The sequence below is a fragment of the Labrus bergylta genome, chromosome 13 (assembly GCF_963930695.1).
Source record: "Labrus bergylta chromosome 13, fLabBer1.1, whole genome shotgun sequence".
Classification (NCBI taxonomy): domain Eukaryota; kingdom Metazoa; phylum Chordata; class Actinopteri; order Labriformes; family Labridae; genus Labrus; species Labrus bergylta.
This window is the reverse complement of record NC_089207.1, coordinates 1,647,420-1,671,976: the sequence shown is the minus strand read 5'-3', so window position 1 is coordinate 1,671,976 and position 24,557 is coordinate 1,647,420. Positions and strand designations below refer to the sequence as shown.

Here is a 24,557-nt window from a genome sequence, read left to right as displayed (position 1 = left end):
CCCCCAAAGCACTGCCTGTTAAATGCACTCATTTTTATATGTAGCATTCATTGATAATTTAAATTGGCAGGGCCAAATCTCAAGATCTTATATTTTATTAAAAGGCTGCAAAACCACAAAGTAGTTGAACCCGGTGACCCCCCCCCCCATTTCCTCCTTTGCTACCTTTAAAAGTGTGAGTTTCCTCTTCCTGTTCTTCTCAATCAGTTGAGTATGTGGACACCTCGCTGGTTTTGTGCAGACATAAAGGAAATGAGCCGACTTAGTGTGCTAGAGCAGTGGTTCTCAACTGGTCGAGACGTTACAAAGTGTGTTAGAACAAAGAAACTGATGAAACAAACTTTTGCGACCCACTTTTGGATCCTGACCCACCAGTTGAGAACCATTTGTGCTAGAGGCTTATTTATGTGTTTTGTGGAGATAATCGATAAGGGTAATATCATCCTGCAGAAACACAGACATATTACCAGATGAATCTGACCTAAGTTACTTAAAAAAAATATGTGAAGTAATAAATGAAAGAAGAAGTTAACTTAAGAATTGTTACAGAAAATAAAATAAACCAACAAAACATAAATATTTAGTCAACTGCACATTTTTATTAGCACAAACAGTCAACACATACAACATTATGTAGCACCTGAAATGGAACTGATGTAAGGTAAGGTAACTGTATTTAAACCCAAAAGTAGATTTGGTTTAAAGTGAGTGAGTGGGCCTCATTTTACACACAATCAACAACACAGAACAGGACAAAGCATGACAAAAGTGACAACAGTGCTCATTACTAAGAAGATAATCCTGAGTAAAAAAAAACAAGATAAAGTAACCAATCAGAAAGAAGAAAGCAAATAAAAAGCAAGAAAACGAGACAAATATACCACCAATCAGTAAAAACATGGTAAGCAAAAACAGCCTATATATGACATTAAAGGCTTTATATGTGATTTTTTGATCCAGCAGATGTCGCCCTTGAGCACCAGCATGAAACCAAAACAACTCGCGCTGCATTGTTGTGTTAGCATGCTAATGCTAGTGATCTTTATTATGCTGGTATCTTCACACTGCATGTAAATTTACCTGAAATGAGCGTGATCTAGAAACACAGTTAAGCAGTGAGTACAGTATGTTATTCTTCTTTTCTCTAGTCCCTCAATTAAACAACTTTTATACACGAGGGGAGGAGTCAGCCGGCCGTCCGGGCGATGTAAACAAAGTGAAGATAGGACTCTGAAAACTGTGAAAACATCACAGACAGTGGGACTCGGGTGTTACACCCATTGTAGACAGTCATGACTCACAGAGTTATTTTCAGAGGAGATGCTGGATTTCTACATTTAAGTGTGAAAAATCACAAATTAAGACTTTAAGCAGACTTGAACTGGAGGTCTCTATCCCAACACTGAAAACACAATAAAATGTTTGATGGTGTAAAATAAACACCTTATGTGGACAGATGACATCACTACATTTGTGTCTTTAGTTTGTCAAAAGTTGGAGTGGTACAGATTTGTATTTCTAATGATCAGGCATCTTGGTGAGTTTCTTTCCCTGCTGTTTAACTCAGTGACTCATCAAACACAGATTAAACAATGACAGTGCAACATTAGATAGTTCAAGTTATTTTTTTTTAATGTGAGAAACCAGAAATGACATATTCATGTCATTTAGAGGAAGTGTATTCTAGAACTGAATTTAGATGATGGTTTAAGTGTGACTTTAAAAGACATGCATAACTGCACATGTATATAAACTAGGCTATATATTCCATGTGTATATATGACTCTAAAAATGATGTGGGAAGTAATATACCCTACGTGTGTTACCATTTTAGAGTTCAGCTATACGCACACCATGTTCCAAAAGGTTTGAGTGAAAGGAACGTAACTGTAGTTGCCAACCACTTCCTCTTCTCTGACTCTCCTTCACAGTTATACTCCAACACTGAACAATAAACTCTCAGTCTGTTTGATGGTCATCATGTTTCATCCAAACCAAGCAGCTCTGCTCTCCTTATTATTTATGCACGGGGTCTTTGCAGGTAGAGTACAACTTTTGTGTTTTTTGCAATGCATGCTTTTCTCAAGGCTAAGTTTTGTATCTGTTGCATATGTATTAATTGTTTTTTCATTCTTTGATTTAAGCAGATGAAGAAGGCAACCACAAGAATGAAGAGGTGTCCAGAGGAGGCTCTGTCATTTTTACTTGCAACACATCAAGAGAAAATACAAAACAAATCAACTGGAGCAAAGGCAGATTTCGTTTTTCTCATTTAATGAAAGGAAATGTGACTGTTTCAAATTTCACCTCTGACAGACTGACAATAGATCTATCCTCAAAGCTGATTATTTCTAATGCTCAGGAAGATGATGAAGGACTATATACATGTAATTTAACTGAATCTTCAGGGTCAACGACTTATCGGTGGAATTTAACCGTGTCTGACAAACCTGAAGGTAAGTAGAGCTCAAAGCTGGTCTCCTCACTTAAATAAAAGTCATAATGAATGTGTAAGCTCTGATGACCTGCAACATAAAGTCATTCACATCTGATTTTACACAGAGGAGAAGTCATCGGGGTATTTCCTATACATACTCACAGCTGGGATCGGAGTGGTACTGTGTTGCATCATTTCAGCCACATGCCTCTGTAGGTGAGTAAAACGTTCTCTTTCTAAGCCTGTGAGTAAATTAGTTTTTTTCTTTCTGCTGCTTTGTTTCAGAATTAATTGATGTGGTTCTAAACACAGACATCCTTTTTCTGCTGTACACATTTAAACATGTCACTTCATTTCAGTTACAGATGTGATCACTCTGACTCTGACCCCTTTGTGGTCTCTTGCCATGTTGTAAATCTTAGTTTAAAACATGCAAGTTATCGGGGCGTGCTGGTGGTGCAGTGGTAGGGCGCGCGTCCCATGTATTGAGACTCTCGTCTCGAGTGGTAGGCCCGGGCTTGCCTCCACCCGTGGCCCCCCTCCGCATGTCATTCCCCGCTCTCTCTCATTGGTTTCAGACTCTATCCACTGTCCTCTCTCTCTCTGGTTTCTGACTCTATCCACTGTCCTCTCTCTCTCTGGTTTCAGACTCTATCCACTGTCCTCTCTCTCTCTGGTTTCAGACTCTATCCACTGTCCTCTCTCTCTCTCTAGTTTCTGACTCTATCCACTGTCCTCTCTCTCTCTGGTTTCAGACTCTATCCACTGTCCTCTCTCTCTCTCTGGTTTCAGACTCTATCCACTGTCCTCTCTCTCTCTGGTTTCAGACTCTATCCACTGTCCTCTCTCTCTCTGGTTTCTGACTCTATCCACTGTCCTCTCTCTCTCTGGTTTCAGACTCTATCCACTGTCCTCTCTCTGCATTAAAGGCACGAAAAGCCCAAAATAAATCGTTAAAAAAAACAAAAAAACATGCAGGTTATTGCAGATAAAAAGTCAAGTCAAAGTCAAAGTCAACTTTATTTTCAATTTCAAAATATGCCAGACATACAGTGGAATCGAAAGCAGTGTTACTTCATGCTCTTCGTGTTAAAATTGGAGTCAGGATGCAATAGTTTGTCTAAATTCAGTGATTCAATATTTACATTAAAAATGTTTATGGATCATTTGAATGCACAAGACGTTCTCATAGTCCACTGCACAGCTTCTACATTACACCTTTTGTGTTTTTTATATTTAATATTTTACATTTTTAAATTCTATTTTATATATTGTAATATCTTCTTATTCTGTATTGTTGGGCCACGCAGGCTTAGAACAGTCAGGCAGTGGACTTGGGCCTGCACCTCTGTAAAAGCCTCATTTGAGTTATTCACTGAGATCACAAAGAGGCCTAAAAGGACTCTTAATCCCAGAATCCCCTGCGGTACTTCACACCTACGTGTGAAGTAAAGGGGGGACCGGAACCTCTCTCTCCTCATTGGAGGGGACCTGAGGTAGACCCCCATGGAGCAGGCCAGGCTACAAAACTCCAAGACTTCCATTGCTCGCTCTCTTTCACGCGCTGACCTTCGGTGCTCGGAGACCCAAGAAGATCTCCTGTTTCCTGCAACAATCTTCCTTTGTTTTAAGTTTTGGCGCGCAGGTAATCCGCGGCCGGCAGTGTTCTAAATTCCGAGCTCGGATTGTCCAGTGAACACATCTCAGTTTCTCGGAGAGCGTCAGACTATAACAGATTATCAGAAAGATAACGGTCTTATTCCGTCCTGCAACGAAAGGACATCAAAGGACATCTTTCCACTCGACGGAGAACCAACGAAGCCGCTCTCGCCGTAAGGGACCCTCGCCGCCATCAGACGCCTCTGCACCAGGACGGACAGAAGATCTGCTCCATCGCCGGACTCTTTTCCTTTCACCAATTGCGGACAAAGCGATTCACAAGTGAGGCTTAATTAGGTCTGGGCAGAATTAGCTTTAGAGAGTGTTTTTAACAATTGTTGATCAAAGCAGAAACTGTAATTTTTATCTTTGTTGGACCTGCGTCCTGAGTTTTAACTGTTTAAAACTCTTGTTGTTTCGGACCGCTGCGTCCTATATGTGTTTAGCGTAACAGCGTTATAACCGGGTATTACTCTTCTGATCAGAAAGGCCAGTGTAAGCTGTATTAACCTGAATTCGGCTATTGGTTTGTTTCTGTGAATGAAGGGAATTACTCCGAGTTGTGGCGCGGGAGTCGGACTGTGATCCGGCCTCTTCAGGCACGCATTTCTCTTTTATTCTCTTTTATTTCCCCTTCTACGCACACACATACACACATATTCCTGTGTAAACGTACATCTGGAGACCAACTCCACCACCGCGCCATTACGCACAGAGATCTATACACTCGCGGCTATCCAGACGCCTCAGAGACACAGACTGTGTAGGGCCGAACTCAGTCTCTTTTAGACCTTAAGGCCACATTTAGGCCTTTGTTAGGTGTGTGCCATCGGAAGGGCGACCACGTGGGACGAAGTAATCTTCCCCCCCCTTCTCTCTCCCTTTCATCCACACGCGCACGCACCCAGGTCTTTGTTAGGTTTGCGCCATCGTGAACGACCACGAGGGTACGAAGCCATCTCCCCCCCTTTCTTCTTCCCTCTCTCTCTCTCTCTCTCTCTCTCTCTCACACACACACACACACACACACACACCTACATTCACACCCCTTCCACAAGCCTTTGCTTGATAATGTTTGTTGCTTAGATTAGTTTATAATAGTTATTTGTTTAATTAAGTTCATTGATTTTGGATTGATGTTGCTTTGTTTAAATAAATTCTGTTATAATTTAAGAGAGCAGTTGTTTGTGGTTACTGGTGTATTTACATTGTGATATAAGCTGGGTGCGAAGGCTTTGTGTACGGATTTCACGCCTTCAATTTATTAAATATAGTTATTCATTATTAATAATATTAGTAATTAAATAACTAATTTGAGACTGATTTGAGTGATATTTTGGTTATATTTACCTGATTACAGGTTGGTGCCCCAAAACGAGATTAAACATAGTTTAATGATATTTTATTTATATTATTAATAATTAAGTATAATTATTAAAGAATATAACCAAAGTTGACTTGATACAACCCCAACAAATGGTGCCCCGTGTGAGGTCTTCAATAAACCAGCTTTATTGCACTGTAAATGCACAGTAATCCAAACTTAAAATCCTAAAAAGGATCCTTCGGAAGAAAATTATATTTTCTTTAAATTTTTGTGGTTTAAGCAAAGCAGACATCAAGCAGTGGCTTCGTTGTGTTGTATGTTGTTAGTTAATGGTTAAAGCCATAACTGTTGTCCCCTTTGGGTCCATACAACAATTGGACATAATGATGCAGCTAGTGTGACTTTATCAAGGAACTTGATTTGTTGCATTAATCTAGATTTTGATCCTGAAGTATTCTACTAAAGGATTGTGATGCTCCTTGTTGTTTGAGAGCCATTTGGCCAGATGAGAGTGTAACCTCATCATTGTTGCATAGCCAGCTGTCTGAGAGGTGTGAGTTCCTCCCTTCCTTTGAGGACTTGAGGTGTGAATCCCCTCTCCTATCTTCCAGGATAGACTGCAGTGATCAGTTGGGAAACTTAGATAAGATTTGCTCTTGTGTACCAAGACCCTAGGTGAGTCGGGGGCTGAGACTCCTTTTGAATCAGAGGACGCAGCACTGCAAGAAACTGCTGCCGGTCTGACGAACCTCTCCTCAGAGGAGAGTGCCAACCTATATAGCTAGTCAATTAGCATTAGTGATAAGAAGTAAGAAGAGCTAGTTGATCTTGTCAACCACAGAGCCAGGCTCACCCCTAATAAAGACAGAATGTATGCAGAAGACATACATCAACTATGGTCCAAAGCTCACTATGGATCAGCCGATCCACCCCTTCAAGACATAGTTGCTAATCTTATCCACCTCCCTATAGAGCAGCTCAACAGCCTGAACTCCTACACCCTCAGCACATGTGAAAAGAAACTAAAGGGCTTGGTTGAATATGCAAATCAAGCAACTGGGAAGCCAACACGTACAGTTTCAGATGTTCTAGGCGAAATTCTCCTCCTTTATCAGCGCAAATCAAATGTGCAGAATGAGATACACCGGGAACAGCTAGCCCGGGTACTAGAAGAAGGACAGATCCTGCGGGACGACTTCGAAAGAATGCAGGATAAACTAAAGACCTTGCAGGAAAATTGCAAGGCCCTGCAGGAGGAGAATAAAACACTGCATGAAAGCAGCAAACTGGCCGAACAGAAGAAACAAAGTGACACGGTACCCAGATTTCAGGATAGGCAGATAAGTACTGCAGCCCCCAGATCAGCTGAGGAAACCTCAGACGAAGGATGGGAGACTGAACCAAGCCCCTGGAGGAGGGAGACAGACATGTTACAGGATCTGGAGGAGAGGGGAAGGCACCGCCGGGTCGACCCAGGCACAAAAGCGGCCACGTCCTCAGACCACCCGGTAAAGAGCTGGATGATTAAAGATGAAGGGCCCCCGCGTTCTGCAATACGCTTTGAGCGAAGAGAACCCTCACCCCGCAGGAGGAGAGGCTTTACTCCCCCTAGAGACAGGGAGGAGACACGGGCCCAATTGGGCACCGAACGCTACCTGTCCCACGATAGACGGCCACGTCTGAGCCGAACACAAACTCCGCCACGGTTACAACCCTACTACCGTGACAACCACAGGGCTTACGATTCATCAGACGAATCGGACGACCCTCGCCAGCCTTCGGGTCAGGGCCTGCGAACCAGGCAGATAGAACCTCAGGCCAAAGATCTGAAGCGTTTTGACCCAGATAGCCCAGATTCAAGTATTAACGATTACCTTAGAGAAGTTGACCATTGTCTCCTTGACCTGCCTCATGCGTCCTCACATGAAAAACTGAAACGGATCTGGAAGACTACGGCTAGGAGTGTCCGTGACTTCATGGGGACACTCCCACCAAAGGTCCGATCCTTGCAGAAAGGAAACAAATCTGTTAATCAGCACTTACAAACTGCCAAGCAGAAAGTGTTGGACATGCTTGAATTAATTCAGGGAGCACAGGTAAGCATGGAGCAAGACACATCGTCAGGATATGACTCTGATCCTGGACCAAGCCCCTTAAGAGATCAAACAACCCTGCTGAAAAAGCTCAGTAAAGAACCGAGCAGCCAGGATAACCCAAGGACTGAGGAAATAAGTCTAGTTTTCCCTGATTTTGACTGTGGAGCCCCGCTCCTTGGGGAAACGCCCCAGTTCTCTGACAACTGTGACACCCTTTCACACCTTCACAGGTTTGAATCACCACATAGGAAGGGGGGTGACTTCTCAGCCCCCAGAGGCAGAGATAACACCAGGCCCCCTCCTGCTACCTGTAGGTTCCCATTGCAGGATTCACGGCTAAGGAATATCCAAACCTCAGATGACTGGGATGGCTCCCTTCTACCCAGAGATCAAAGAATGCGCATAAGGCTCATTGAATCTATGGCACAGGATGTAGAGCGGTTTGATCCAGATAACTCAGACCTCTGCATCGATGATTACCTCAGAGAGATTAACCTGTGTCTCAGTGAGGTACCTGATGCATCCACAAGAGAAAAACTCAGGCTGATCTGGAAGACAACTTCCAAGAGTGTCCGTAACTTCACGACTACCCTTCAGCCTGAGATCAGATACCAGTACTCTGCGCTCTGCAATGCTTTGCGCCAGGAATACTCCACCTACATTGACCCTGCATCTGCCCTTCTTAGTGCTTTCAGTGTCTTGCATCAGAAGCATGAGGCCCCCAAAGATTATTACTGGCGATTTAGATCTGCATATTTCCAGGGACGTAAGGCTCCAGGTTTGGAAGAGAACCCAACTTTCAAGTCCATCTTCATGCACAATCTGCATGGCTGCGTGCGTTCAGATGTCACCCTGCATAGTCGTACACATCAGCTTAGTATGAAAGAGATCAAGAGATTCGCACAGGCGGTTTGGCAGACACGCTTACGTCACGTGTCACGTGAGGGCAACAAGTTGCCTTGTGCTAAGGATAAGAGACCATATCACCGGCAGAATAGAGAACAGAGCCAGGGGGGTGAAGGTGGGACTCAACCACAGAGTAGGTTCCAGCCTGGAGAACTGATCACTACCAGATCCGAACGGAACTCTCGGGATGGCCGTAGTCTGAGACAGAAGGGTAGGTATAACCGGAGTTCCTACGAGCTCCCTAAGGACTCCCTCGCTTACAGAGAACCTGATTCTGACTCCACATAGGAGTGGGGGTGTAGCCTCCACTCTAGAAACACAACAATGTCACTCTACCGACATGAATGTTTCCTAGTCCCTGTTTTGTGTTTTGACATTAGTAGGGAGACACATAATGTACATTTACACACCTACACGCCACAAACACCTTCCCACAGGCTTACTCCTGCCCAGGCTAGGAGTTAGCCCACAAACCTACACCTTATACTCTTCTCTTTCTCCCTTCCTCTTGTCTGTTTGTTTCATTTGTTTTGTTAAAGAATGCACCTTGAGTAACAAAGCTTTGCTAATGCCTGGTTATGTTTTATGCCTAGCTTTAGACATAGTTAGACAGTCTGCCCAGACTTTGCCTCAGTGTCTGCCCAGACCGAATGCCTCTCAAAATGTATAGACTTTTGCTCACTAACTATTTGAACATCTGTCTCCTAACACATGGACTGTTGGCCCTATTTGCCCTAAAGACCGCGACCCGCAATCCCATTCTTCAGGACAAAGGGGGGATGTTGGGCCACGCAGGCTTAGAACAGTCAGGCAGTGGACTTGGGCCTGCACCTCTGTAAAAGCCTCATTTGAGTTATTCACTGAGATCACAAAGAGGCCTAAAAGGACTCTTAATCCCAGAATCCCCTGCGGTACTTCACACCTACGTGTGAAGTAAAGGGGGGACCGGAACCTCTCTCTCCTCATTGGAGGGGAACTGAGGTAGACCCCCATGGAGCAGGCCAGGCTACAAAACTCCAAGACTTCCATTGCTCGCTCTCTTTCACGCGCTGACCTTCGGTGCTCGGAGACCCAAGAAGATCTCCTGTTTCCTGCAACAATCTTCCTTTGTTTTAAGTTTTGGCGCGCAGGTAATCCGCGGCCGGCAGTGTTCTAAATTCCGAGCTCGGATTGTCCAGTGAACACATCTCAGTTTCTCGGAGAGCGTCAGACTATAACAGATTATCAGAAAGATAACGGTCTTATTCCGTCCTGCAACGAAAGGACATCAAAGGACATCTTTCCACTCGACGGAGAACCAACGAAGCCGCTCTCGCCGTAAGGGACCCTCGCCGCCATCAGACGCCTCTGCACCAGGACGGACAGAAGATCTGCTCCATCGCCGGACTCTTTTCCTTTCACCAATTGCGGACAAAGCGATTCACAAGTGAGGCTTAATTAGGTCTGGGCAGAATTAGCTTTAGAGAGTGTTTTTAACAATTGTTGATCAAAGCAGAAACTGTAATTTTTATCTTTGTTGGACCTGCGTCCTGAGTTTTAACTGTTTAAAACTCTTGTTGTTTCGGACCGCTGCGTCCTATATGTGTTTAGCGTAACAGCGTTATAACCGGGTATTACTCTTCTGATCAGAAAGGCCAGTGTAAGCTGTATTAACCTGAATTCGGCTATTGGTTTGTTTCTGTGAATGAAGGGAATTACTCCGAGTTGTGGCGCGGGAGTCGGACTGTGATCCGGCCTCTTCAGGCACGCATTTCTCTTTTATTCTCTTTTATTTCCCCTTCTACGCACACACATACACACATATTCCTGTGTAAACGTACATCTGGAGACCAACTCCACCACCGCGCCATTACGCACAGAGATCTCTACACTCGCGGCTATCCAGACGCCTCAGAGACACAGACTGTGTAGGGCCGAACTCAGTCTCTTTTAGACCTTAAGGCCACATTTAGGCCTTTGTTAGGTGTGTGCCATCGGAAGGGCGACCACGTGGGACGAAGTAATCTTCCCCCCCCCTTCTCTCTCCCTTTCATCCACACGCGCACGCACCCAGGTCTTTGTTAGGTTTGCGCCATCGTGAACGACCACGAGGGTACGAAGCCATCTCCCCCCCTTTCTTCTTCCCTCTCTCTCTCTCTCTCTCTCTCTCTCTCACACACACACACACACACACCTACATTCACACCCCTTCCACAAGCCTTTGCTTGATAATGTTTGTTGCTTAGATTAGTTTATAATAGTTATTTGTTTAATTAAGTTCATTGATTTTGGATTGATGTTGCTTTGTTTAAATAAATTCTGTTATAATTTAAGAGAGCAGTTGTTTGTGGTTACTGGTGTATTTACATTGTGATATAAGCTGGGTGCGAAGGCTTTGTGTACGGATTTCACGCCTTCAATTTATTAAATATAGTTATTCATTATTAATAATATTAGTAATTAAATAACTAATTTGAGACTGATTTGAGTGATATTTTGGTTATATTTACCTGATTACAGGTTGGTGCCCCAAAACGAGATTAAACATAGTTTAATGATATTTTATTTATATTATTAATAATTAAGTATAATTATTAAAGAATATAACCAAAGTTGACTTGATACAACCCCAACAGTATTATTTAAGTTGTTGTTAGTTCTGCTTTATTTCCTTGTTAATTGTTTAGCACCAATACACCAAGTCAAATTCCTTGTATGTGTAAATGTGCTTGGCAATAAACCCAGATTCTGATTCTGATTCTGATTCTGATTCTGATTCTGATTCTGATTCTGACATATCTTGTGAGTGGAAAACGACATGTTCTTTGCCACCTGTAATTGAAACAGTTTAAGTTCATTGGATCTGGGGAGAGAGGAGTTTGTGGAGTTAATTGGGTTTAGTTGAGACTAGCAGAGAGTGAAGCCACACGTTCGACCTCTCTCTGTTTCTCTCTTGTTTATCATTTGGATAATTCTGTATCTGTTTTTGTTTATTTTTTTGTCAAAGTAAACACTTAAACTTTTATCTAATGGTCCTGTGGATGTTTTGGATGTGGATTACAGAAGAGGGGATTTTTTGTAGCATCAATCTATACGGCTTCATTCAGTGGAAACCTACAGTAACAAACTAGTTATAAGTGGACTAACTCAGAGGTGCCTTTAAAACAGATAAACTAATCCAAAGTGTACTAATAATACCAATAAAACATTTGAAACAACAGAAAGGTACAATAAGGTGGATTTTCATTATTGCAACTGTTTTAATTTCTGCAGGAAATGTAAGGCCAAGACAGCAGACCAGAACCCAGTCCAGGACCAGTTTCACCAGCAGTCAGCTGGAGAGGTCAGAAGAACTGTCATCTGTTAAGAAACAACTTTTCTCTTTTTTATCACGCTTAAAAAACACTCAACTTTGTTTTATTTTTTTCCAAAAAAAAAAAACCCATGCAGATCCCTCAACAGCAAAGTGGTACAGACAGGAGGACAAATAACAAGCGGAAGAGCGAGTACATGGAGAGGCTCAACTCAATCTATGATGCCTACTGAGCTGTCTTTCAAATGAAAGACAAACAAGTGACACATGTAATTCATTTTTACAGTTTTAAACCAGGTGCTTACAAGTTTTATATATATAAATATAGATTTAAAGTTGATGTGCAATAGGCCTACGTGAATTAATAAAAAGTAGCCTATGTTAACATTAAAAAAAGAAAACATTTTGTGATGACGATTGTGACGTCAAGTCATCGTGCTCAAAACGAGCACCTCCTTCTTTTCCGAGTTTCCGAGTTGTTGTTCCGACTTGAGCAGGTGTTCATGTGCATTTTACAACTCGGGTATCGTTTTTCCGATGTGCCTGACACCCTGAATGCACCAACTGCCAAACGTGCCGTTCGATGACGTTACCACTGTTATCAGCCAATAGGAGCAGCCTCACCAAAAACAAACCGGAAGCTGCAAACTAGTAAACACGACCGAAAGGAGAAGGAACGTGCAGCTCCTGAAATAACTGAATTACAACAGGGCTATCTCAAAGTGCAGTTATCCCCAAACTTTTAAACACATTTCCATAAACTGTCACCCAATTTCTCAACACCTCAGAGACAAAAAAAAGAGTGAACTACTTTGTGAAAACTCTACAAATGTCTTACAAAGTGAAGCAAAGCTAAAAACCATGTCCCCTCTTCTCTAAACTGATTCATTTAACCAAAACAATACACACTGATGTGAACAATTCAAAACACTACCATCAAAAGTGTTCATGTATGTTTTGGATGAGAAGCAAAAGAAAAAAAAAAAACCTTCATGTGCAAGCACCTAGTAAGAGAGAGTACCCTGCTGATGAATGTAGACACAGAGGGGTTTTCAAGTGGGCACTCTCCTTCCTCAGTGTTTTTGTTGTTGAGCTGACGACGTCTCAGGAGGGCTCAACAGCGCCCTCTGGTGTCCCAGAAAACATCCCCTATATGTCAACCTGGACTGCTACTTTGGGTCCCAGCAGAGGTCTTGCATCTTCATCCATAGCCATTGGCTGTTTCTCTCTGCAGCTTTGGTCGCTTCCTGCAGTTTCTGGCCTCCTAGGTCTCTAAGCAGCTTCAAACCTAAGGCAAGGTGAGTTTATTTATGTAGCACATTTCAACAACAAGGTAATTCAAAGTGATTCACACAAGACATCAAAAAGTATCATGACAGAGGAAAGAAAAGAAACATTAAAATAGAACATTTAAAAAATCACTGATATTATTAAATCTGAAAATATGTTCAAATAAAAATAATTCAAATGAAATTAATTGAAATTAAAAAAAGTAAAAATATAAAAAGAGTTAAAAGTTACAGAGCAAAAGTTTAAAATCTTATTAAAGCTGTTTAATGAAAGGCAGCTGTAAACAGGTGAGTCTTCAACCTGGATTTAAAAGAGCTGAGAGTTTCAGCAGACCTGCAGTTTTCTGGGAGTTTGTTCCAGATATAAGGAGCATAGAAACTGAACACTGCTTCTCCATGTTTGGTTCTGACTCTGGGGACAGAGAGCAGACCTGTCCCAGACCACCTGAGCGGTCTGGATGGTTCAGAATAATCAGGAGGTCACTGATGCTCAGGTGTCTTCTTCTGCAAAACTGATTCTCAAGTGCTACTTGAGTGACATCAATGGAGTTTTACTTTGAGTTTAGCAGATTGAATTCATGTTTGTGATACATGAGCTTCATCTTTTCAGGTTGGTGTGTATAGTTAATTTGTTTTGTGTATAAAAAAGTTAAATGTATTTGATAATAGGTTTTTCTTGTGTTTCTTTTTGTTGGCTATCCTTGCTCTTTGCTGCTGTAACACTGAACATTTCTCCGATATGAGTAAAGGATTATCTTATCTTATTGAAAGCTTTTGAAAGTCTTTTTTTCATGTTACATTGACTTACTCTAGAATTTTAAATAATTCCTCCAGTGGTTAAAACTGGGTTTTGTTGTAAAATATCTACATTTATGAGAAAAACAACTTTCCTATTAAAATCATATTATTGAGAACAAAGTCTTAAGTTTCCAATTGTCAACAAAAATACCAGACTTCAAATTTTTTCACTTTCAAAGGCGGCTGCTGAACCTGAATCTGAATCTGCTAAAAATTTGAGTCAGGTCAGCTCGACGTGTTTTCATGACAATTTGTGTCAGATGTTTTTGTTTTGATGACAAAATGATTTTACCCCCCCCCCTCAAATTTTGGTGTAAAAATGTTGAGCAACGACCTGACTCAAATTTTCAGCAGATTCAGGTTCAGCAGCCGCCTTTGAAAGTGAAAAAATTGAAGTACAGTATTTTTGTTGAAAATTGGAAACTTAAGACCTTGTTCTCAATAATATTATTTTTATAGTAATAGAATTTTTTTATCAAGAAAATGTTGAAACCCCCGACCCCCTTGCTCCCTATCCCTCTTCCTGCATCTTATCCCATCTCTCCCCCTTTCCCTTTCCAAGCCCGGTGCAGTCTAGGCCTGTGAAGGCTGTTTCATCATGAGCTGGAGATCCGGTCTGAAGATTTCTGCCTTTTAATAAGGCAGATTTTTCTTACCAACTTTTGCTGCTTTGCTAAAGTGCTCATGATGGATAGACCGGATCTTTGTAACATAACAATGAGTAAGGTCTTTTACCTGCTTTTTGTAAAGTGTCTCAAGATAACACTTGTTATGAGTTGAAGCTATACAAATAAAAATTGATTGATTGAATTGACCCCCGACCTGACTCACATTTTGATGAAAAAATGATGATCCATGTGCGTGACTCAATTTTGTTTTAGCAATAAAACATGTTGAGGATCTCTTTAGAGAGAGAGAGAGAGAGAGAGAGAGAGAGAGAGAGAGAGAGAGAGAGAGAGAGAGGGGGGGGGGGGGGGGGGGGCATTTGTAAATGTTAGGTCACAGAAGTGTTTCCTTTAAAAAAAAACATAATTTCTTTCACTCATTAAAACACTAAATAATTCTAGAAGCTGTCTGCTCCTCTTGGTAAATGCACCAGGTCATTTAACAAAGCTATGATTTCACTTTTTTAATCTCATAAACTTTGAGAACTTTTCACATTCTCACACTATTGAAAGACGTTAGCCATGACCTCTGTGGTTCACGGCCGACGTGACACATCATTTCCTTCAAAACAACACCCCACTCCCTCTTCCCCCCACCTTTTCACAGAAATATTTATTGGTGATGAACTGTCAGTCTGTCTTTTTCTCTGGCTTATGGTCATCATGTTTCATCCAAACCAAGCAGCTCTGCTCTCCTTATTATTTATGCACGGGGTCTTTGCAGGTAGAGTACAACTTTTGTGTTTTTTGCAAAGGAATGCTTTTCTCAAGGCTAAGTTTTGTATCTGTTGCATATGTATTAATTGTTTTTTCATTCTTTGATTTAAGCGGATCAAAAAGTCGTCCACACGGATGAAGAGGTGTCCAGGGGAGGCTCTGTCATCTTTACTTGCAACACATCAAGAGAAAATACAAAACAAATCAACTGGAGCAAAGGCAGATTTTTGTTTTCTCATTTAATGAAAGGAAATGTGACTGTTTCAAATTTCACCTCTGACAGACTGACAATAGATCTATCCTCAAAGCTGATTATTTCTAATGCTCAGGAAGATGATGAAGGACTATATACATGTCATTTAACTGAATCTTCAGGGTCAAAGACTTATCGGTGGAATCGGTGGATTCCTTCTATGTGGCATCCCTCCAGCTGTTTATCTCTGCATGTAAGTTATAACTTGACTGTGTGACAATTTCTGCCAAATAAACAAGCTTTAGTTCATCTTGGCTCACAGTGACCATCTCACACCTGCACCATGTGTTGCTATAGTCTGAGCTCGTTGCAATTTTTTAGACATTTCTGTTTTATTTTGCTGCTTTATATATATATATATATATATATATATATATACACGTCATGCAATTAATACAACAGGATATTTGAATGTGTCAATTTGAGGGTTCTTAAGTTGATGTTTTTCGGGGTATTTGCTAAAATCTCATTTTCTCTAAAGGGCTATCAATCCATCAAAATAAATAAATAAAAAAGCAGATTAATCAATGATAAATATAATTTGCCCTATACCCATTCTGTTTTACATAATAGCCTAGATGTTTCTTTTATTTCTTTAAGTACATTTGGCAGATAATCTCCCTTTTACATTTGATCCAGAAGAGTTAAAAATGTGTCACATTGTCACATTTATGAGTTAGTTCAGTAAAGATTCTAAGACTTTCCTAACAATGTATTGGAGACAGTTGAAATGTGCCATGGAGTAATATTATTGGTTATAAATCCCTACAGGGAAAGCAAGAGCTGGGCCTCAAACCAGGACTTTACCTGCAGCAGAACCCTGATCTATGCCGTGGTTCAAGTCCCGTTTGGAGGAGGAGAGGTCAGAAGAACTTTACTCAAACTAGTGTGCTCTAAAATCTCTCAAACATTTTGTCCTGTGAGTTTATTTCCATATTTTTCCGCTGCAGGTGCCTCTGAATCTGCCCCAAAGCTGTGTGGAATACAAGATGATGAACACTTGAAGGGACTCGACTTCAATATTTTGCATTGAGTTCAAATTAAAACTGAGTAACCAGAGAGCTGCTTGAATGGAATAATGACAGAACACATCTCTATGATATATATATATATATATATATATATATATATATATATATACAATTTATATATAAAAAAACAAAACATTTCAGCAGGAAAATTGATGCCCTCAGTTTTCACCTCTTAAAGGGAACACATTTGCAACCCTACTTCTTTGAAATCAGAACATTTTTTTGGCATGCCTTTGCCTTTTATTAGAGGGCCCTGTAGCAGGAATGTAATTTCTAAATCCCGTCATATCATCTTATTATCTAATTCAATTTTCTTTTTACATTGCTGTACTCTATTTTTTCAGAATTATGAACTCTTCTTAAATGTTTTGTTCTATTTTATTGTGGTTCTTGTGGCTAACCCTTTTGCACCAATACACCAAGACAAATTCCTTGTATGTGTAAATGTACTTGGAAATAAAAAACAATTCTGATTCTGATTCTATTGCCCTTTAAATTTGATAAAAAGAACTTTGGATCGACTTGTTTTTTAAATGTATGTATTGGTATGACAATAATAATATTAATAATAATAGCTATGCAAATTGTTTTTGAAACCCAAATATTTATTAAGTTTAAAAATTAAATGCTTTTTTTTAATTATAATTGTTATTTTATTATTAATAATTAATTATGTTGGAGCAAAAAGTTGTATTTCATGATGAAACACCAAGTCAGCAGACATTATGGAGCAATGGAAACTTGGCTTTCAAGGAGAAAAAAAAAGAAAAGATAGTTGCTGTTCCACACCTGACCACAAGAGGGACTGCGTTAAAGGTGAAATAATTCATGGAACATGGATAGTGGAAATTCCGATCCCCCCTAAAAGCAGCAGGATCCCTTTTTGTCACGTGCTCTACTTGTACTTCCAAATAAATGAGGAAACACTAAAGACACACAGAGAAGAATGTAACAATACACACTAGAACAAAGAGAAACACAAGCATAATATAAGAAATGACATAATGAAACAGAACAATAAATCTAAACTCTGAAATACACAAAATACAAAACTAATCAACTCCACATCATGAACACTTGCAAACATTGTTAATGATGTTATACCAACTATTTTGTCATTGTTAAAAACAAGTTACTGTATAGACATTTGAAAAAAAAAATGTGTGTTGTCCCAAATAAATGCTTTATAATGAAATCAACTGGTTGGGACGGCCTCACTACAGGAATACTAAAACATGTAACTGTATAGTTTAATACAAAAACAACAGATACAGATGCAAATAGCCCAGAGAGAATTTAATGCAGTAAGAGGTCACTAAAATACTAAAGGAAATGTAGCTCTTTGGATAGTGAACATCTCTTCTATGTAACAACAGCAGGAAATGTTGAGGCTGGTTATTATAGCGATACTCACATCAAACAATTATATTAAGTTATTCACTTGTTTTTAATCAACAACCCAAAAAAGGGATTACTTGGATCGTGTAAATTCCGAGTCCTCCTGAACGCATCCCGTGAGTGTGTGGTTTCGTGTCGTCCTCCTGTTTTGTCTCGGAGCAGAGGAAAGATGCTGGTATAAAGAAACTGCACACATGGATGGATGGATATGAATAATTTGGACGTAAACTATGGATAGGCCTGTGTTTGGGTTTAAGGAGCACCACTATGCTTTTACTGGTGTTAACGTTGATGGTTCCCACAGTCACAAACGGTATGTTGGCTCAGTTCTAATGAGAAAGTACGTTTTCTAGATAACTTTATGGTAAATACTTAAAGAAATAACAGAAATGTATACAGAACAATAAGAAAATGATTTACAACCTCTAAAGAGTTGACTGTGTGTAAAATCTTTTCTTTAAAAAGAGATCTTGTAAAACATATTCCTGTAGGGTACGTTATTTACGTTTAGCTTCGTCCTTCAAACTTTCAGACGGAAAAGTACAAGTCTTTGTTTTATAGGCTAGACTACTAATCCCCAAAATGTTTAATTATTAATATTGATAGGGTGAATTAGCCTAATGTGGGACAATTTTGGTATTTCAGACTTCTGAGATATATTGCAACATGAAGCTATAGGCCTACATTAAATAATCCACACCCAGTACCACTCTGAAATCCCCAGGATGTCCCCTAATCAAACCCACACTCAGACATATCAGTAGTCTTAGTGCCAAATTGTTTCGGACAATCTGCATTTCTTAATGTGGGACAGTGCTGTTCTAAATGTGGGACACTGAAAAGTCATGTTAAAAAGTCTAAATCACCTTAATTCAGGTATAAAAACCTGTCACACTCAAGTCTAAAATGTGCAATACCATAGTCTGTAATTTTGCCACTTACAATGTTATTGGTGTTACAAAACACTACAAATGGAATATAATAGTTTTGATGCATTTTGTAGAAAGACAATAGGCTATTAAATGATCATATTTGACATACAGAGAAAGCAGAATGTTGTGAACATGTTATGAATGAATTTATTTAAAGAAATGCAATGTTAAAATGTTAAAATGTTTTCTATTCCATACGTCTGTCCTGAACAAAATAAATTCTTAGCCAACTAACACCAATACTATTTTGTTGACTAAATGATTAATTGATAGACAAATCTTTAAAACTGTGTTTTTCAGAGAAATATGCAAAATAACTTATTTAATCATATCTTTACCAGAGATGTACTTAGGGTTCTTAAAAAAACACAACAGGCATATTTGAATGCAAAAAACTGTCTCGCTTTAGGAAACACAAAGGAACTTTTAATTTAAAATAACAATTATAGAATTTATTTAAAACATAATATAATATTTTTTGATGAACAAACATATCATAAAAACATCCAGATAAAAAAAAGTAGGATTGTTTTATTTATAAGAAATGTATATCCTTAACATGAAGTTTGTCTAAACAGTATGTCCCTGACCTTTGGGTGGTCTTCATGCTGTGTACTTCATGTTTGAAGCTTGTATCATTCTAATCTCTGATTGGACATTTGAGAAGTCATGTTATTTTGATCACATGACATCACAACTTGTGTTAACCCTTAGTTTTATTGACTTTCATTTGTTGTAGGAAGACCTACACCCACTTGAGCTGAGGCGTCCCACATTTGGCTAATTCACCCTACAATTTAAAAGCGTGTATTTATTTTGGGGGGAGTCGTTAATGCAGACCTAAATAAACTAAAGGCCCACCATAAGTAGCCTACATTGTAGCTTTTCTCATATGGACGCAAAGGAAATGCTTGTTTTTTTGTATTTTCTAAATTATTTCTATTCCAGTGAACGTTATCTTGTGCATCTTTACAGCTCTGGAGGTCATTGGAGGAAGAACGACAACGGTGCAGGGAGGAGCAGCTGTCCTCCACTGTAAACTCATTGGTACCACAGAGACCCTCACACAGATTTCATGGTGGAGATTGACCAGAGGAAAACCTCGTACGGACAATTTCTATACAATCTCGTCCCATTATGGACCACGCTCTGTCAATGGCCATGATGATCGGTTTAGGTTCATTGGGAGTTTTACAGATAAAGAGGGTACTCTCCAGTTATCGAATGTCACACTGATGGATGAAGGCAACTACACATGTGTGTTCACTTTGTTCCCCAGCGGGATCCATGAGACAGCGATACCTCTTATAGTTCATGGTATGATACATTCAAAATGCTGCTCATGTTGTGTTTGTATGTGTGAGTCATGAACATCTTAAGAGTGTGTGTGTTAACTTTGTTGTTGACTGTCGCTCTCTTAGTGCCTCCGGTCACAAGCCTGAAGGATGCTCATCCTGCTTTGGGTAACGACGAGGTCCCTCTTATTACCTGCACGGCTGCTGGTTCCAAACCTCCTGCAGAGGTGAGGTGGCTCACTGGTACTCTGGGAGAGAAAGTGAGGCCGTCAACCAACTCCAGCCTTCATGCTAACGGTACGACTACCACAGTCAGCTGGCTGTTTGGAGTGCCTACCAGAGAACTCAACGATCGTTCAGTCCAGTGTGTCATCACCAGTCCTGCTCTAGAGAGAGAAGAAACCCTGACCTCCACCATACACATCCACTCTGCAGCAGGCTGTGCACAATACTACCAGGCCAATACAGCCTCTTTCATTTTGTTTATGTGGGTTTTTTTATTTCCTGTTTTTATTTGAACTAGATCATTGAGCTGAAACAAACCCTCCCTTAAAGCCTCAGGACCCTTGGAACACAAGGATAACATAAGAAATGACATAATAAAACAGAACAATAAATCTAAACTCTGAAATACACAAAATACAAAACCAATAAACTCCACATCATGAACACTCGCAAACATTGTTAATGATTTTACACCGACTATTTTGTCATTATTAAAAACAAGTTACTGTATAGACATTTGAAAAAAAAAATGTGTGTTGTCCCAAATAAATGCTTTATAATGAAATCAACTGGTTGGGACAGCCTCACTACAGGAATACTAAAACATGTAACTGTATAGTTTAATACAAAAACAACAGATACAGATGCAAATATCCCAGAGAGAATATAATGCAGTAAGAGGTCACTAAAATACTAAAGGAAATGTAGCTCTTTGGATAGTGAACATCTCTTCTATGTAACAACAGCACTTTCAAGTCAGTCACAAGAGCTCTAAAAGACCTTTGTTTTATTAACAGTATTTGTAGATCATGTGTGAATGTAGAAAAGGTTTTCTGTGAATGTATTGAATGTATGGTTCTTTCTGGGATTTTAGCAGCTTTTGCACTCTGAAATGTTTTTTATTATTAAGTGCAATAAAAATCATTTGTATTGATCTAAATGTAATTCATATGTATGAACTGATCACTGAAAAAAGCTACATCAAATGTTTAGTAACAGTAATTGAATATATTGATTACTTCATTGGTATAGCTCTATGAAACAACATGATGGTATGGGATTACATTCAAAAATAAGTTTGAGATAAGTCATAGATATTTGATTTGTGTGAGCTTTATTATCGGACTAAGGTTTGAATCACATTGTGAACTGATATTTTATGTGAAACAAAAACTCAGATTTTCTATTCAATTTCAGAGCAAATGTTTTGCTTTATTAAGCCATGAAGACACAGGCTACACGGATCTTGGCTTCTTTTTTGTGTGTATTTAAAATGTCTACTGAGTAGTAATTAAACCCTTTGTTTTGATAAAGAATTATATCGTAAATGTTGAGGCTGGTTATTATAGCGATACTCACATCAAACAATTATATTAAGTTATTCACTTGTTTTTAATCAACAACCCAAAAAAGGGACTGAAAGAGTACTTGGATCGTGTAAATTCCGAGTCCTCCTGAACGCATCCCGTGAGTGTCTGGTTTCGTCTCGTCCTCCTGTTTTGTCTCGGAGCAGAGGAAAGATGCTGGTATAAAGAAACTGCACACATGGATGGATGGATATGAATAATTTGGACGTAAACTATGGATAGGCCTGTGTTTGGGTTTAAGGAGCACCACTATGCTTTTACTGGTGTTAACGTTGATGGTTCCCACAGTCACAAACGGTATGTTGGCTCAGTTCTAATGAGAAAACAGCCTCCATGTCACGGTGTTACCGTTTTCTAGGTCATTTCATGGTAAACAGATAACTTATTAGGCCACTAACAGAAATGTATACAGAACTGAATTATTAAAAACCTCTAAAGAATTGACTGTGTGTAAAACCTTTTCTTTAAAAAGAGATCTTGTAAAACATATTCCTGTAGGGTACGTTATTTACGTTTAGCTTCGTCCTTCAAACTTTCAGACGGAAAAGTACAAGTCTTTGTTTTATAGGCTAGACTACTAATCCCCAAAATGTTTAATTATTAATATTGATAGGGTGAATTAACCTAATGTGGGACAGTTTTGGCATTTCAGACTTCTGAGATATATTGCAAGATGAAGCTATAGGCCTACATTAAATAATCCACACCCAGTACCACTCTGAAATCCCCAGGATGTCCCCTAATCAAACCCACACTCAGATATATCAGTAGTCTTAGTGCCAAATTGTTTCGGACAATCTGCATTTCCTAATGTGGGACAGTGCTGTTCTAAATGTGGGACACTGAAAAGTCATGTTAAAAAGTCTAAATCACCTTAATTCAGGTATAAAAACCTGTCACACTCAAGTCTAAAATGTGCAATACCATATTCTGTAATTTTACCACTTACAATGTTATTGGTGTTACAAAACACTACAAATGGAATATAATAGTTTTGATGCATTTTGTAGAAAGACAATAGGCTATTAAATGATCATATTTGACATACAGAGAAAGCAGAATGTTGTGAACATGTTATGAATGAATTTATTTAAAGAAATGCAATGTTAAAATGTTAAAATGTTTTCTATTCCATACGTCTGTCCTGAACAAAAGAAATTCTTAGCCAACTAACACCAATACTATTTTGTTGACTAAATGATTAATTGATAGACAAATCTTTAAAACTGTGTTTTTCAGAGAAATATGCAAAATAACTTATTTAATCATATCTTTACCAGAGATGTACTTAGGGTTCTTAAAAAAACACAACAGGCATATTTGAATGCAAAAAACTGTCTCGCTTTAGGAAACACAAAGGAACTTTTAATTTAAAATAACAATTATAGAATTTATTTAAAACATAATATAATATTTTTTGATGAACAAACATATCATAAAAAGGAGCAGCTGTCCTCCACTGTAAACTCATTGGTACCACAGAGACCCTCACACAGATTTCATGGCAGAGATTGACCAGAGGAAAACCTCGGACGGACAATTTCTATACAATCTCGTCCCATTATGGACCACGCTCTGTCAATGGCCATGATGATCGGTTTAGGTTCATTGGGAGTTTTACAGATAAAGAGGGTACTCTCCAGTTATCGAATGTCACACTGATGGATGAAGGCAACTACACATGTATGTTCACTTTGTTCCCCAGCGGGATCCATGAGACAGCGATACCTCTTATAGTTCCTGGTATGATACATTCAAAATGCTGCTCATGTTGTGTTTGTATGTGTGAGTCATGAACATCTTAAGAGTGTGTGTGTTAACTTTGTTGTTGACTGTCGCTCTCTTAGTGCCTCCGGTCACAAGCCTGAAGGATGCTCATCCTGCTTTGGGTAACGACGAGGTCCCTCTTATTACCTGCACGGCTGCTGGTTCCAAACCTCCTGCAGAGGTGAGGTGGCTCACTGGTTCTCTGGGAGAGAAAGTGAGGCCGTCAACCAACTCCAGCCTTCATGCTAACGGTACGACTACCACAGTCAGCTGGCTGTTTGGAGTGCCTACCAGAGAACTCAACGATCGTTCAGTCCAGTGTGTCATCACCAGTCCTGCTCTAGAGAGAGAAGAAACCCTGACCTCCACCATACATATCCACTCTGCAGCAGGCTGTGCACAATACTACCAGGCCAATACAGCCTCTTTCATTTTGTTTATGTGGGTTTTTTTATTTCCTGTTTTTATTTGAACTAGATCATTGAGCTGAAACAAACCCTCCCTTAAAGCCTCAGGACCCTTGGAACACAAGGATAACATAAGAAATGACATAATAAAACAGAACAATAAATCTAAACTTTGAAATACACAAAATACAAAACCAATCAACTCCACATCATGAACACTCGCAAACATTGTTAATGATTTTACACCGACTATTTTGTCATTATTAAAAACCAGTTACTGTATAGACATTTCAATCAGGAGAGACTTAATTGAGAATGAACAATTATTTATTTACAATAAATGTGCAACAATTAACTTGGAATGTGCAAAGTCTTTGGGGGATTAGACTTCATCGTGACGACTTCACGCTCGGAAGGTAATGAAGCCGCTGGCAGGTTTAGGAGACCCCCCAAAATAAAAGTGAGAAAGGAAACACCCTTATCGTGTCATCGATTCCCACTTGATGCCGAATAGAGGCCACTGACTTGGATGGATGGGAACTATCTTAAATGCGTCGGTGATGTCTGCTTTTGACAGCCACGAACCCTGCCCGGACAATTTTATCATTTTAATTGCATTATCGACCGAAGCGTAATAAAGCGAAAAAGGCTCTAGGGGAATGAGACCGTTGACGCTCGCGAAGGGGCCAGAACGTG

The 24,557-nt window shown here is 39.7% G+C and overlaps 3 protein-coding genes and 1 long non-coding RNA gene across 6 annotated transcripts in view; all 4 read left to right on the top strand.

The window, feature by feature from the left end:
• The first annotated feature begins 620 nt into the window (after positions 1-620).
• On the top strand, positions 621-14,619 carry LOC109979435 (uncharacterized). 2 transcript variants are annotated; one of them, XM_020628333.3, is made up of 5 exons: positions 621-2,041; positions 2,145-2,456; positions 2,563-2,653; positions 11,678-11,747; positions 11,855-14,619. In XM_020628333.3, the coding sequence occupies exons 1-5, from the start codon at positions 1,972-1,974 to the stop codon at positions 11,948-11,950; spliced, it is 639 nt and encodes a 212-aa protein (XP_020483989.3). In that variant the 5' UTR covers positions 621-1,971; the 3' UTR covers positions 11,951-14,619. The 2 variants fall into 2 exon arrangements, with proteins under 2 accessions (XP_020483989.3, XP_020483988.2); XM_020628332.3 differs by having other exon boundaries at positions 625-2,041; positions 2,148-2,456.
• Positions 14,620-14,787: 168 nt separating this feature from the next.
• LOC110005695 (uncharacterized) lies at positions 14,788-16,949 on the top strand. 2 transcript variants are annotated; one of them, XR_002279168.3, is made up of 4 exons: positions 14,788-15,193; positions 15,298-15,632; positions 16,211-16,301; positions 16,390-16,949. It is a non-coding gene; the product is annotated as an uncharacterized lncRNA (long non-coding RNA). The 2 variants fall into 2 exon arrangements; XR_010667653.1 differs by having other exon boundaries at positions 14,788-15,632.
• Positions 16,950-17,987: 1,038 nt separating this feature from the next.
• Positions 17,988-23,673, top strand: LOC109978670 (nectin-1-like). Its single transcript, XM_065962369.1, has 4 exons — positions 17,988-18,181; positions 19,776-20,117; positions 20,222-21,984; positions 23,535-23,673. Exons 1-3 carry the CDS (start codon positions 18,136-18,138, stop codon positions 20,611-20,613), a joined length of 780 nt encoding a protein of 259 aa, XP_065818441.1. The 5' UTR covers positions 17,988-18,135; the 3' UTR covers positions 20,614-21,984; positions 23,535-23,673.
• Positions 23,349-24,557, top strand: part of LOC110005389 (nectin-1-like) — a 10,394-nt gene continuing 9,185 nt past the window's right edge. Inside the window, exons 1-2 of the mRNA XM_065962259.1 lie at positions 23,349-23,430; positions 23,535-23,705. Coding sequence (XP_065818331.1) covers positions 23,349-23,430; positions 23,535-23,705 — 253 coding nt within the window. The remainder of the gene's footprint in view (positions 23,431-23,534; positions 23,706-24,557) is intronic.

What these genes read in the sequence shown, in the direction of transcription:
- LOC109979435 (XM_020628333.3), top strand. Translation starts at nt 1,972, where the DNA reads ATGGTCATCATGTTTCATCCAAACCAAGCAGCTCTGCTCTCCTTATTA. An exon ending in CGTGTCTGACAAACCTGAAG is followed by an intron (nt 2,457 to 2,562) that starts GTAAGTAGAGCT and finishes GATTTTACACAG; the next exon opens with AGGAGAAGTCATCGGGGTAT. An exon ending in ACCAGCAGTCAGCTGGAGAG is followed by an intron (nt 11,748 to 11,854) that starts GTCAGAAGAACT and finishes AAACCCATGCAG; the next exon opens with ATCCCTCAACAGCAAAGTGG.
- LOC109978670 (XM_065962369.1), top strand. Translation starts at nt 18,136, where the DNA reads ATGCTTTTACTGGTGTTAACGTTGATGGTTCCCACAGTCACAAACG. An exon ending in GGTTCCCACAGTCACAAACG is followed by an intron (nt 18,182 to 19,775) that starts GTATGTTGGCTC and finishes GCATCTTTACAG; the next exon opens with CTCTGGAGGTCATTGGAGGA. An exon ending in GATACCTCTTATAGTTCATG is followed by an intron (nt 20,118 to 20,221) that starts GTATGATACATT and finishes TCGCTCTCTTAG; the next exon opens with TGCCTCCGGTCACAAGCCTG.